This window comes from Polypterus senegalus, chromosome 13 (assembly GCF_016835505.1).
Source record: "Polypterus senegalus isolate Bchr_013 chromosome 13, ASM1683550v1, whole genome shotgun sequence".
NCBI lineage: Eukaryota > Metazoa > Chordata > Cladistia > Polypteriformes > Polypteridae > Polypterus > Polypterus senegalus.
In genome coordinates, this window is record NC_053166.1 from 78,191,732 (window position 1) to 78,206,191 (window position 14,460).

A 14,460-nucleotide genomic window follows, 5' to 3' on the forward strand; every position below is an offset into this window, starting at 1 on the left:
CCAGCCACCATTCACTGGATGAATATATGCGGATGGCTTGTGGCGGATGACTTTCTCTTTCAGAGTTAAAAGTTACAAGGGTTAAAGACTAATGGCAAGAATATTCATTCAAAAATGAAAACTAAAAATATTTTTACTAAATTATCATTTTTATTTCAGTTAGTCATTACTAGTCATCTACTTTAATAGTTTAGCTTTTGTTAATTATTTTGTTTGTTTCTACTAAAATGTTTTTTTAGTAATAGTTTCAGTTTTTATTTTAGTTTTCGTTAACTTTAATAACCTTGGCTCTTTGTAACATTTCTGTTTTCTAATTCAAAATATGAGCTACTATACTAAACACATGCTTACGTATTGTCCATACTCCCACAATAAGTGTCTGCTGTAATTAAAATAAAAAAATAAATATGGCTGGTCTCATCAGAGAAGTTTCTCTTTTAATTTCTACCAAAGATATCGTTGGGGGCGGTTTATACTTCACACTTAAAAAGCGCACACGTCATGGCTGCCACGCATTCCCAGCGTTCATTTGATGCGCCTTCTCAGCACGTCCTCTGAAATTAACGAGATGCGTGTACAAGTTGCAGTACCAGCAAAAAGTCGTGGGGTGCAATGCGATCAAGTTGGAATGTGATGTCCGAGTCTCTATATACCACCTACATGTGACAGAAAGCCGCTTTACAAATCCTACAGGATCGATGTGCGTGCTTCGATGTTTGATGAATGGTTTGATGTGGTGAAGCAAAATGCTGACATACAAATCCAGTTTTGTGGTGCTTGTATATTCAAGTGTAGGATACTCCCCAACATAATGGCAAGATACATTTTAAACGACTCCAATTACAATCTTCTGTGCTGTCTTTTTTTAATTTTTTCTCTTCATAACAGCATCAGAATATATGGCAGTGTATTTGAGCCACTGAGAAAAAAAATTAAGGACGCAGTGAAAAGGTCTTTTTTGTGATTAAAGTGGAAATTTTGACTTTAATCTCAATGTCCACTTTAACCTCATAGTTTATTATCATTAAATAGATACTTTATTACTCAGTGGAACAGGACAGTGACAGCAGTCTGTCGCTGAAGCTGCTTCTCTGTCTGGAGATGATACGGTTTAGTGGATGCAGTGGATTCTCCATGATTGACAGGAGCCTGCTCAGCGCCTGTCTCTCTGCCACGGATGTCAAACTGTCCAGCTCGGTGCCTACAATAGAGCCTGCCTTCCTCACCAGTTTGTCCAGGCGTGAGGCATCCCACTTCTTTATGCTACCTCACCATCACACCACTGCCTTGAAGAGGTCGCTCGCCACAAACGTCTGATAGAACATCTGCAGCATCTTATTGCAGATGTTGAAAGACATCAGCCTTCTAACAAATTATAGTCGGATTTGTCCTCTCTTGCACAGAGCATCAGTATTGGCAGTCCAATCCAATTTATAATCCAGCTGCACTCCCAGGTATTTGCAGGTCTGCACCCTCTGTTCACAGTCACCTCTGATGGTCACGGGGTCCAGGAGTGGCCTGGTCCTCCAAAAATCCACCACCAGCTCCTTGGTTTTGCTGGTGTTCAGTTGTAGGAGGTTTGAGTCGCACCATTTAAGAAAGTCCTTGATTAGGTTCCTGTACTCCTCCTCCTGCCCACTCCTGATGCAGCCCACGATAGCAGTGTCGTCAGCGAGCTTTTGCATGTGGCAAGACTCCAAGTTGTATTGGAAGTCCGATGTATATAGGCTGAACGGGACCGGATAAACTACAGTCCCCTGCAGCACTCCTGTGTTGCTGACCACAGTGTCGGGACCTGCAGTTCTCGAGACACATATACTGAGGTGTGTCTGCAAGATAGTCCACGATCCATGCCACCAGGCATGAATCTACTCCCATCTCTGTCAGCTTGTCCCTAAGGAGCAGAGGTTGGATGGTTTTGAAGGCGCTAGAGAAGTCCAGAAACATAATTCTTACAGCACCACTGCCTTAGTCCAAGTGAGAGAGGGATCGGTGTAGCATATAGAGGATGGCATCCTCCGCTCCCGTCCTCTTCTGGTATGCGAACTGCAGAGGGTCGAGGGCGTGGCGGCCCTGTGGCCTCAGGTGGTAAAACAGCAGCTACTCCATGGTCTTCATCACATGTGATGTCAGAGCGACAGACCAGAAGTCAATCAGCTCACTAGTAAAGTAGACCATCGTAAACTTCATCTTAAAACCAACCCTGTTGTTAATCGCTACGTGCTTCTGGAGCTTTCTCCTGAACTGACAACAGCAATTACAACATAGAACACATTAAATGCATGATATTCCAGCTCTCTGCACATTTAGAAGCCTTAGATTTATACTAGATATCACTTTCATGATGAAATGAATTAAAGTATGTGTGGTACATTTTACAGAGAAATTGTTAACTTCATTTAAATAATGAATACTATTGTTAATTACAATAAATGCAACTTTCATTTTGTTGGCAGTCTTGGAGTCTCCAACTGTCTCATCATTGGGTCTTTTCCTGTTTTTAAAGAAGCTCTCAATTGGTATTTGTTTTATACTCATTTTAGCTAGGGGTAGCTTGTGGACTTAATTTATCAAACATCAGAACTAATGGAAATGATGGGGGCATTGTTGAACGATGAGTGGTCACAGTTATTAAAAGTAAACAACAGTTTATTGTACACCACAATCAAATAAATCTGCACGCACATCCAAATCTTACTTAATACCTCTTGCCCTACTTTCTTAACTACAGTGGTTATCAAGGTACATGAGCAACATAACATATTCACTGTGCTACATCCTCCCTCTTTAACTTTGTTCCTTATTTCAAAGTACATGAAGAAGTTTGCTTAAATACTTTCTTTAAACACATTCAAGAATTAAACATTATATCAACCCTTCAACATAGCCTGTCAAATTTAAGTATAAATGCTTATGTGAGTGTTTCTTTGCCTGAATGTGCAGCCGCTATGAAAATATGGTGTTCCTGTTCAAACACACCAGTTCTCTGTGACATTGCCTTCAAACATTAGAGATTTGGTTGTATGAAATCCTTCTGCCATGCAGTCAATGTATATTCAGTTACTATGCACACTTCAGTCACTCATAGCACTTCTATGAAACTTTGTTACTGATGACTTCTTCACCATGTTGAATGACGAGTTATCACAGTTATTGAAATTTATCAACAGTTAATTGTACACCACAAACAAATAAATCTGCATGCACATCAAAACCTTACTTAATACCGCCCCTCCTACTTCCTTACCTACAGTGGCTGTTAAGATACATAAACAACAGAACATAGTCATTGTTGTGCCGACATGATCTGTGGTCATTTTTCAAAGTAAAACACCCTACAGACTTCAACATTAAACCAAATAGAAATAAAAAAAAAAATATATATATATTTCTGTTCTTTTAAGCGGCCCATAGGTTGGGGACAACTGTCCTACAATAACATTGCATCCTGTTTCATGTTCAGTCTTGACTTGATATACTTTTCTGTCTCCGTTTTTTTTCAGGTATCAGAAAAATTGAAAAAGAAGCAAGAAAGGTTTGTTTTTTTGTGGTATTTGGAAAGTTTTTGAAGAAATTAATTATGTAAAGGGTCTGTAAAATCATTCATTTATTGCTCATATTAAAAAAGTATTTAGGAAATTAACAATTGCAAATGTAAAAGAATTAAGTGAAAGTAAATGGTTATATTGGATCAGTTATAAATATAGGAAGAAAACCAGTAGTAGCCAGTAGCTTTTAGGTCCATTCCTTTGAATTTTTATAATGATAATCTTGTATCTTGTGCTTAACCTGCAAATAAAATTCTTCTTTCCTTTTTTTTCCTGTAATGCAGCATTCTAAAGCATATAATGTATGCTATAATTGCTCTTTTTGGTAGCAAATATATATTAGCAATTTTGTTTTGTTTTTGTATTTACATTTTGAAGGAGACACTTTAGTATATTAGACTGTGATAATATTACTGTTTGACATCAAAACTGGGACAGTAAAGTGGTATCTCGGTATACAGTGGTGTGAAAAACTATTTGCCCCCTTCCTGATTTCTTATTCTTTTGCATGTTTGTCACACAAAATGTTTCTGATCATCAAACACGTTTAACCATTAGTCAAATATAACACAAGTAAACACAAATTGCAGTTTTTACATGATGATTTTTATTATTTAGGGAGAAAAAAAATCCAAACCTACATGGCCCTGTGTGAAAAAGTAATTGCCCCCTGAACCTAATAACTGGTTGGGCCACCCTTAGCAGCAATAACTGCAATCAAGCGTTTGCGATAACTTGCAATGAGTCTTTTACAGTGCTCTGGAGGAATTTTGGCCCACTCATCTTTGCAGAATTGTTGTAATTCAGCTTTATTTGAGGATTTTCTAGCATGAACCGCCTTTTTAAGGTCATGCCATAGCATCTCAATTGGATTCAGGTCAGGACTTTGACTAGGTCACTCCAAAGTCTTCATTTTGTTTTTCTTCAGCCATTCAGAGGTGGATTTGCTGGTGTGTTTTGGGTCATTGTCCTGTTGCAGCACCCAAGATTGCTTCAACTTGAGTTGACGAACAGATGGCCGGCCATTCTCCTTCAGGATTTTTTGGTAGACAGTAGAATTCATGGTTCCATCTATCACAGCAAGCCTTCCAGGTCATGAAGCAGCAAAACAACCCCAGACCATCACACTACCACCACCATATTTTACTGTTGGTATGATGTTCTTTTTCTGAAATGCTGTGTTCCTTTTACGCCAGATGTGACGGGACATTTGCCTTCCAAAAAGTTCAACTTTTGTCTCATTAGTCCACAAGGTATTTTCCCAAAAGTCTTGGCAATCATTGAGATGTTTCTTAGCAAAATTGAGACGAGCTCTAATGTTCTTTTTGCTTAACAGTGGTTTGCGTCTTGGAAATCTGCCATGCAGGCTGTTTTTGCCCAGTCTCTTTCTTATGGTGGAGTCGTGAACACTGACGTTAATTGAGGCAAGTGAGGCCTGCAGTTCTTTAGACATTGTCCTGGGGTCTTTTGTGACCTCTCAGATGAGTCGTCTCTGCGCTCTTGGGGTAATTTTGGTCGGCCGGCCACTCCTGGGAAGGTTCACCACTGTTCCATGTTTTTGCCATTTGTGGATAATGGCTCTCACTGTGGTTTGCTGAATCCCAAAGCTTTAGAAATGGCTTTATAACCTTTACCAGACTGATAGATCTCAATTACTTCTGTTCTCATTTGTTCCTGAATTTCTTTGGATTTTGGCATGATGTCTAGCTTTTGAGGTGCTTTTGGTCTACTTCTCTGTGTCAGGCAGCTCCTATTTAAGTGATTTCTTGATTGAAACAGGTGTGGCAGTAATCAGGCCTGGGGTGGCTACGGAAATTGAACTCAGGTGTGATACACCACAGTTAGGTTATTTCTTAACAAGGGGGTAATTACTTTTTCCACACAGGGCCATGTAGGTTTGGATTTTTTTTCTCCCTAAATAATAAAAACCATCATTTAAAAACTGCATTTTGTGTTTACTTGTGTTTATATTTGACTAATGGTTAAATGTGTTTGATGATCAGAAACATTTTGTGTGACAAACATGCAAAAGAATAAGAAATCAGGAAGGGGGCAAATAGTTTTTCACACCACTGTACGTCCGCTTTGGAATAAGTCCAACTTGGTGCACGTCCTGTTTGGATGCGAAAAATTTTGCTTGGTATACATCCTTTGTTTGGAATACGACTTGCGTGCTAGAACGCCGCATGCTACCCTTGTTTACCTCTCTCGAGACAAAAGTCACGACTGCCCACGAGCGTCAGTGTGCCAGTTGCTAGCATTCAGTGAACAGCCCACGCTATAACTCTCTGTGAATTTTCACGTGTCTGGTATAGCGGGCCCACAGATCCTGTCAAAGGCCAGTTTTAAAATAAATAATCACTGCGCTCGCGGCTTGGTTATGGGGCGTGGTGGTTGTGTGGCTGAAGCGGTTCTCAGGGCGATTCTCGATGGGGCGTTTCTCACCTAAGTGCACAGGTGAGAAACCATCCACATTTGTGATTGTTCCTGGGGCTGCTGATTTCAGCTGCCATGCCCTCTTGATAAATAGGAGCACGAGTTGGCTAGAAGGGGAGGATAAAGAGAGAGAAAGAAAGAATGGATGGACGGGAGGTTGCAGGAGAAATGAGGAAGCAGTGGAGAGAGAGCAAGTGCAGGCTTGCATTGCAGCTGAACAGGGAGCCTGGGTGTTGAGCCGACACCCAGGGAATAGTAGTAGTGGTCACTCCCGCTGAGTGATCATGGAGCGGGATTGACCGTAAGGAGGATGACTCTCCGCGTAAGGCAGCGGGAGTCGGGACTTGGGCGAGTGTACAGTATTTCCCAGCATTGGACGCCCTGGTCGCTGTGGATCCCAAGTTGCTGTCGGGAGGAGCGACAGCTGAAGTAGGCAGAGTGAAGGTCAGCTGCAAGTAGGGTGACTCCCCTGTTGAGAAGCCCAGACGGAGGAAGCAGGGTGGCCACCAGGTAAAAAAGCACCGGGCTTCTTGTTGTGTTTTTTTTTAAAAGAATGCTTCCTGCTGTATTTTAACATTGTTGTTTTTAAGAAGACTTTTTTTCTATTGTTTTTATGATCCACGTTTCACTTCTGATTTTATGGATTTATTTATTGGAACTTTGGACACTGCACTTTAATTTGAACACCTTGTTTTGTTGATTGTTTTAATAAAATCACTTTGCACTTTTTTACCACCCCTTGCTTTGTTGTGCCTCACTGCTGAGCTCATCGGTAATTACCGACGGTGTAAGGTTCAAGGCCTCCTGGACAACAGATGGGAGCATGCAGCAAACCCACATCGTCACAACGTGATTTTGTGTTTTTTTTCATGTAAATTTGAATCGATTGTTGAAAAGTATGAAGGTGGCATGCGTATTCGGGACTTGGCTGCTGCATACCGTATGCCGAGAGCGACGGTATCTATGATTGTGAAAAACAAAGACGTTATTAAAAAGTAAAGTGAGGTTAAATTTTCATTTATTTCATCTAATTGCTTCTGTATTTATGTATTTTAGTATTAAGCAGTGTTTAAATTGTATACAACCCCATCAATGTATAATATGCCAATAACAATAGGATTTTTTTTCATGGGAACGGATTAATCATTTTCCCATTATTTCTTATGGGAAAAATTTGTTTGGTATGCGTCCTAATTGGTAAAAGTCCAAGGACCTGGAACAGATTAAGGACGTATACTGAGGTACCACTTGTATGCTGTTTTGAATACGTGTTTGTCTCTTGTCTGAAATTATACTCTAGAATTCAACTTATTTTTGCAAGAGTTGGATAAATACTGATTAATGACCTAAGTTGGGGGAAAGTTACCTGTTTGATTAGTCTAACTTTCTAAGATTCCAAGCTTAAATTAAAAATAATGTATTATGGCATGAAATAAAATGTATTTATTTATGTGAATTGTAATGAAGATGGTGTCTCTTTTATGCATTTTCATATTCAAGAAAAAAATTTATTTAATAGCACACTTTACTGTATTTAACTGTGTTTGATCAGCTGCAGTATTGTAACAGACTTGCTTACATTTATATGGTTATCTCTTTCAGCTATGTCCGCTTACAGATGGAAAAGGAGACTCTGTATAATGACAGCAGGTAATGGGAGCTTATGTCACATATTAAAAAATATGGTGTTTACAGAACACTGTCTTTGATAAATCACTATTTTCTCTATCAATGAAATACTCTCCCCAAAAATGTTTTTTTTTTGTAGCAACAGCAGTGAAGAAATGTTAATCTCGCTACTAAATGAAAATTGGAGATACAAGAGTTTCTTATATAATGGGCTTTAATGGCTGCCATCCACAAGCCATTTCTGAAGAACAGCAAACAAAAAAAAATCTCAAGTGTGTAACAGTACAAGCAGGCTTGCTATTGAGAATAAATGGGGGCAGTGAGGGGTAATTCATCACCAGCCCACCTTACAGTCACCTCCACTACAGTATGCTGCTTGCAGCGTCCGCCACACCACCGCCCCCATTCAACACGCAGCCATCCGAGGCACACTACAATGCTACCCCCTGCTGCCCCGTTCACCCTCAATAGCCTCCGTTCAGCCACAAGCGGGTCACCACTTGCAGCATTACCAGACACCCACCGAGAATGAATGGGCAGCCATGTGTGGTGGGCGGGCAGTGAATCCGCATGCTGCTGGGAGCCACCCGAGGGACACTACAGTGTTTGTTTGTATGTCGTAGATCAGATGTCCATAACCTGGGGACTACCTGTATTTTATACAGGCATTTCATACAAAAATAAAACCATCTGTTTATTTGATGCAAGCTGTTAGCGTTTAACACGCAGTTCAAGAATGATATTGGTGTAGAAAGTGTTGCTTTAGCATCACACATGTCTTAAAACCTTTGAAAGAACCTCCATCCTGGTCATTATTTCCCACATTGCAACCCAGTTACACTCAAGGCTTTTAACCCACCTAAAGACGTGCTTTCACACATATCTTACTAATTAATGGATTCTTTCATGCCCCCTAGCAAAAAGTGCTATGCATTGCCGTTGATTTGGTTGAGTGGTGCACCTTCACATCAGTTTCTGTTTCCAAATTCTGTATTTATTTCAAAATGACAGTTTACCTCTGTTGCTTCTTGCACAAATCTCCAATGTATTGCAGTTCAATCCTATGCATGGAAACAATCGATCAGGAAATAACATACAAGACTAATTCAAACTATCTATCTTTCTTTCTTTCTTCCCACCTTTACAGCTGCAGCAAAAAGGTTATTCAGGTGCCCTGAAAATGTAATATTTTACATACATCCCATTGTTTTAAGCAATGTGCATCCAGTTATCTGCCCACACAGACTGACTGTGAAAACCCTGCTCTAGCTGAATTAATTAAATAAGCAGTGTTTAAACTGAAAAGGACCTATAAAATAGAAACTTTAAAGCTTTTGTAATAATAAAAGCATAATCAGAAATATGGCATTTAAGTGGAGTCTGTACAAAAGAGTCTGTAGTGTGAGAAACAGGCACTGTACAGATCCTCAATTGGCTTCTTCCTATAATTCATGCCAAATACCAGTGTTATCTGAAACAAAGAAAAGTTGACTACAGAATGCTGGCCATAATGCACTTTTCCAGTCGTCTTCAATCCAGTGTCTGTTTTTTTTCTGCATTTCACCCTTTTCATTGTATGGCTTTTACTTTTAAACTTTTGCCTCTAAGGAAGAGGTATTGTCACATAAAAAGAATTCATTTTTACCAAAAACAAACATTTTTTGGTTGATTTCAAGTGCTACTGTATGTTTTTAGTACAAATGTAAATCCAGTCATAATATAATAGTAATGGCAGTACCATATGTGATATTGGAGACGCTTGATATCTTTAAAATAATATTTAGGTTTTAGTGTATATAAAGAGTGTGTTTACATACATAATTTCAATGAATCTTACCTAATATCTAAGAGAATATGAAGGGTTTATGCTGTATAACTGTGTGGGGAATGTTTATAAGAGTGTGGGAGAGTTTATAAGGGTTTAAAATATATAAAAATAGCAATATGAACATATGGTTTTTACTGTGCGGATTTTCACCTTTTGCGGGGGGTTCTGGAACGCAACATCCGCGATCGAGGAGGGATCACTGTAATAAAGGTCAGAAAGAGGTGAAACTTCATCATTCATTGGCAGAGCACTTGGTTACAGTTGCCAACAATAGCATTTATTAAAATAATGTAACTGTTCCGACTTGGATACAAATTCAACTTAAGTACAAACCTACAGTCCCTATCTCGTACGTAACTCGGGGACTGCCTGTATTATATTGAGTACCTAAACAAATAGTGTATTTCTTTTTTTTTCTTCATAATTTATAACAGAAACCAAATTTTCAGAGTAGAATCTGTTATTCCGTAATGTTCTGGAGGTTCCCTTAAAGGTAAAAGGCAAAATTGTTAATATTCACTTTGTCTTGGAAAAGTAGACAGCAAGTTTAATAACTTGTAAATTTTTATAGTTTTGAATATCTGATGCTGAGTTAGTCAATAGTACTGCGATCTCCTTTGTACTGGAAGATGTTTTTCCATATTTTTAATATATGAAGGAGAGCAACCCATACTATCTAACAAAAGTTAAAATGTACTACTTATAATTAGTAGCAAAGATTTATGGATCAAATAAAATGCTATTATTTGCAGTGTCAATATTAACATACTATGTATATAATAGAACTGCTCACTTATAACCAAGGGCTTCATTATTGAGAGCTTTTCATAGTGATTGATAAACACATCCAATTGAAAGAAGAAAGCGTTAGTATGTGTTTCAGGTTATATTTTACACTACAGATTCCATAACCGCTGCTGTGTAGAAGTTCACTTAGGAAGGCTTGAATTCCTCCTGCAGTTCTGTCTTGAACCTGACATGTTTAATAGAAAAGCATCAGTTGGTCCAATAACTGCTTGGTGTGTGTGTGGGTGTGTGTGTGTTTTTTTTTTTTTAAACTCTCTACAGACACTGATGTACCTACTTGCATATTATTATCATTATTATTATTATTCTTTGTCTAGGACAAAAATTGATGAGATTCAACAGAAGAAAGAGGAAGACCTGAAATCTTTAAACATCCGCAATCAGAAGCTTCAGGCTGATCTACAGGCAGTTAATCAGGTATCTAGCCTCAGCATAGGCATTGCAGTGATGCACATTTTAAATAAAAGGTTACAGTGATAACTGAATATAAAGGTTCAGAACGATTCTATACTGCTTGCTGATATGCAATTGCTACATTTATCATTAATTAAGTATTCCCTGTGTTGTACACTTGAGAGTACCTGTCTGCTGCAGGAATACCTTTTAAATATATCATATCTATATCAGAATATTTAGGTAAAATCATCACTCGGCTTTAAAAAATGGACCACAGGCAATTGCTCGCATTGTGTCTGTCTGAAATATTCAGGTTTTCCTAGGTGGTTCAATATGTGTTTCCTTGCTTTGAAAACCACTGATTGAATCTTACTGGATATACTGTCTAAAGGGATGCATAAAGCTCTTATTGATCCTTTGTTTAGGTTTATCTTGGAGCTGTTTGAAAGGTATTCTCGTTCAAGCTGGATGAGTACTATAGTAGAGAATAATTTCCTTGTGCAGAAACCTTAAGGATAATTAACGCAGTTACTAAAGGCACACATACTGGGTTCTGATTCCTACCATATTCTGACAAGACAAATATTTGCAATCCTGTAATAAAACCATAGGTTAAATAATCTCATGCCACCGTTTGCTTTAGATCTTTTTTGAAATACCTTTTTAATGCATACCTTTTGTACTTTAGCCCCCTTTTTATGCTAATAATAAAAATTAGTTGAACTGTTTTTCTTGTGGACAAAAATAAATTGTTTGAACTTCCCTTTTTGTAGAACATATTATTAGGCAGATTTGCATACTCTTGGTTGGTCTTGAAATCTCAGTAATCAGTTTAAATGCCCTTCTGGCTTGCAATATATTTTTATCCAAAATCTATGAAAGCACTTGTCCCTTCAGGTACACAGTGTTTCCCAGAGTGTTCCTGCCGAAGTCTGAACTGAATTCTTTGTCATCTAAGTTCATTGCATATACATATATTCATCAGAATAATTTTTCTTTTTTATACTTTTCCCACCACCATAATACAGTGTTGTTTTAGTGTTCAATATTATTTGAACAGTTAAGAAGGGAATGCCTTTGTGAATTGCTATAGTTTCAATCTGTTTCATATCAACAGGTTTTAGAAAATCTCTAATTAGCTACCTAATAACTAGAGTGCAAAATTGTTTCCATATCACAATTATGGAGGCAACTGTGCTCCAGAGAGCACTCATTAGAAATGATTTTAGATTCATACCTTCACCAAACATTGATCACAGAGGTCTACAGAGAATTGTTTTTTGTCCTGATATGTATTATGAATTGTGGGAACCTGTATACAGTGGTGTGTGAGCATTCATAAACTATGTCTAATCAATTCAGCTTGGCAATGGTTAAATACAGTTAAGTTCTATATCTGGGTCCCCAATGAACCTAGTGGCTTCAGGTTTTCATTCTAGCCCTTTTCTTAATTAGTGACCCGTTTTTGCTGCTAATTAACTTCTTTTAAATTAATTTGATTTGCTCTTAAAGACTTAATTGTTTTTTTTCCTTAATTAGCAGCCAAAAATCATAAAAGGAGCCAAAACATGACCAGCGAGCAATATCTGAAAATAAAGAAAGATGATGGTCTCAGGAATATTGATCTGATCATATCCACACAACATTTTTAACACTGCTCTTAGAAAAGAGAAAATCAACAATTTTCAAAATGTATGCTATTGCACAGTGAGAGCAGCAATAATCCATGGAATTAAAGAATGGGTTTAATTAACAACAAGACCCTGCACCTAATTAAGTAGCTGGTTGGAATGAAATTGGTTGTAGTTTGAAGCTCTGACTTAGTTGGTCTTCTGTTGGCTTAGTCACTTCACATTTCATATCTGTTTGGGTGCCGTTTAAGGAAAGAAATGACGCAATTCAGAGGAATGATAAAGAAATTCTGGGGAACAAATTTTAAAAATAAGTCAATATTAATTCAAAAGAAGTTAATTAGCTGCAAAACCAGTGCACCTATTAAAAAAGGGTTAGAATGAAAACCTGTAGCCACTAGTGCCCTCCAGGACCAGATTTGGGGACCCCTGTTCTAGATAAGAAAAATGAAAGCTAACAATTCACCAGACCAGAGTTTGGAGAGTTACAGCAAAAAGTGTGAATATTTATATAAATGAGAGATCTCAGTGTTTGATTTTTAATAAATTTGCAGACTTTTATGAAAACATGTTTTCACTTTGTCATTATGGATTATTGAGTGTAGATTGTTGGTAAAAATGAAACATGTATCTCTTTAAAATTAAATCTACAACACAAAGTGTATTGAAAGTAATAGAGGTCTGAATACTTTACAAATTCACTCTATATACTTGGTCCCTGTTACGCTCTGTTTTGTATTTCTCTGTCATTTGTGTTAGTTCTAAATTCTTCAAATAACTGAAAAATACTGTTTTGGACACCTGCATGTTAATAAGAGATACTAATACTTCTAATGTTTTAAGTCTATTCATAGTGTTTGCAGGCTAGGAAACAGAGTTTTAGCATGCTGTTTCTTGTATGTATATTGTTTTATTGCTTTCTTGGTTTATATAAGTTTAAGGTGTGATGTGCCTTTATATATGTACAGTATAGTCTTTTTGCATATAAATAACAAGTATACTAGTTGATTGATTGTTCATGAATCTGTCTTTAGAATTATTGAAGCCTCACCCAGGGTAGGTTTTACCCTGCCAGCTGGATAGGGTCTAGTCTACCACATCTCTAAACTATATTAGTTAAATTTGATTTTGCTTAGATGTTTATGATAAACTACTTTTTACTTGGTAGTTCTCTTCAACCTGTTTAAAAAAAAAATTAAAAAATCTAAGTTAATGCTGACAAAAGATAAATAGGAAAGTTTAAAAAATACCCTTCACTCAACATAAAAAAGCAGTTAAATTTTTCAACATGTCTATTTCATAGATAAACAATTCTAGTTTTGGACTGTTTATACAGTATACACAGTGTACAGACAGACACCAACAATTTTCACATGAAAAAATTTTCACAGTGAAAAACTGTTTTGGGAGAAAAGTAACTGCTAAACAAATAGTAAAAGAATATACACCTTTCCTTAATTGAAGAAAAAACAAAGTGTGTAATTCTTGGGAATACTATAGACCTTCTCTTTTTGGTGCAACATGTCTTTAAAAATCTAATTCATACACCATGATTTGAATTTATTGCCCTGTTAACATGGAAGTGGTCTCAGATGAACATAGTGAGAGGTTCCACCAGGACATTACTAAGATGGAGAGATGTTATAGTGGAAAGGGGGATTGAGTTTGTTAGCTGGTATCTGTTCGTACATCTGCCATAAATCAAAATCAGAGGATTATAACTACCATGTGACTACTTTTTGAAAATAGTTGTATTTAAAACAATTGTGTAATTTGTACAATTGTAAATAATCTTTAAATTTTTTTCACTAAAGTAGTTTTTTTTAATTTTAAACCTTCATCTTTCAAAACTGGATGTGATAGAGCAATTCTTTTGCCAGGTTTTTATTCCGCTCCCTCACATCTATAAAGAACAGGTAAAATTTTTGACTGTAACTGGGGGAAAAAAAAAAAAAACATTTTTGCAGACCAGTGTAATGTTACCAAAGGGACAGTGACACCATTACCTACTGCAGTGCACAGAGAAAATACAGAAAGCTATAGCTACAGTTACTAAAATAAAATGTTAAATGCATATTCATTTTATTTTTAGGTAGTTGTTAAACAGGCAGAAATAAATCAAAGTCTGATTAATTTTATTAAAAAGTTTATATATTGTAGTTAAAGTAAATAAGTGACAGTGCAG

General features: G+C 37.2%; 1 protein-coding gene across 2 annotated transcripts in view; it reads left to right on the plus strand.

The window, feature by feature from the left end:
• Positions 1–14,460, plus strand: part of gripap1 (GRIP1 associated protein 1) — a 199,338-nt gene that overhangs the window by 40,972 nt on the left and 143,906 nt on the right. For both annotated transcript variants that reach the window (XM_039773970.1, XM_039773971.1), the window contains exons 11-13: positions 3,504–3,535; positions 7,587–7,634; positions 10,566–10,665. In XM_039773970.1, the coding sequence (XP_039629904.1) occupies positions 3,504–3,535; positions 7,587–7,634; positions 10,566–10,665 (180 nt within the window). The remainder of the gene's footprint in view (positions 1–3,503; positions 3,536–7,586; positions 7,635–10,565; positions 10,666–14,460) is intronic.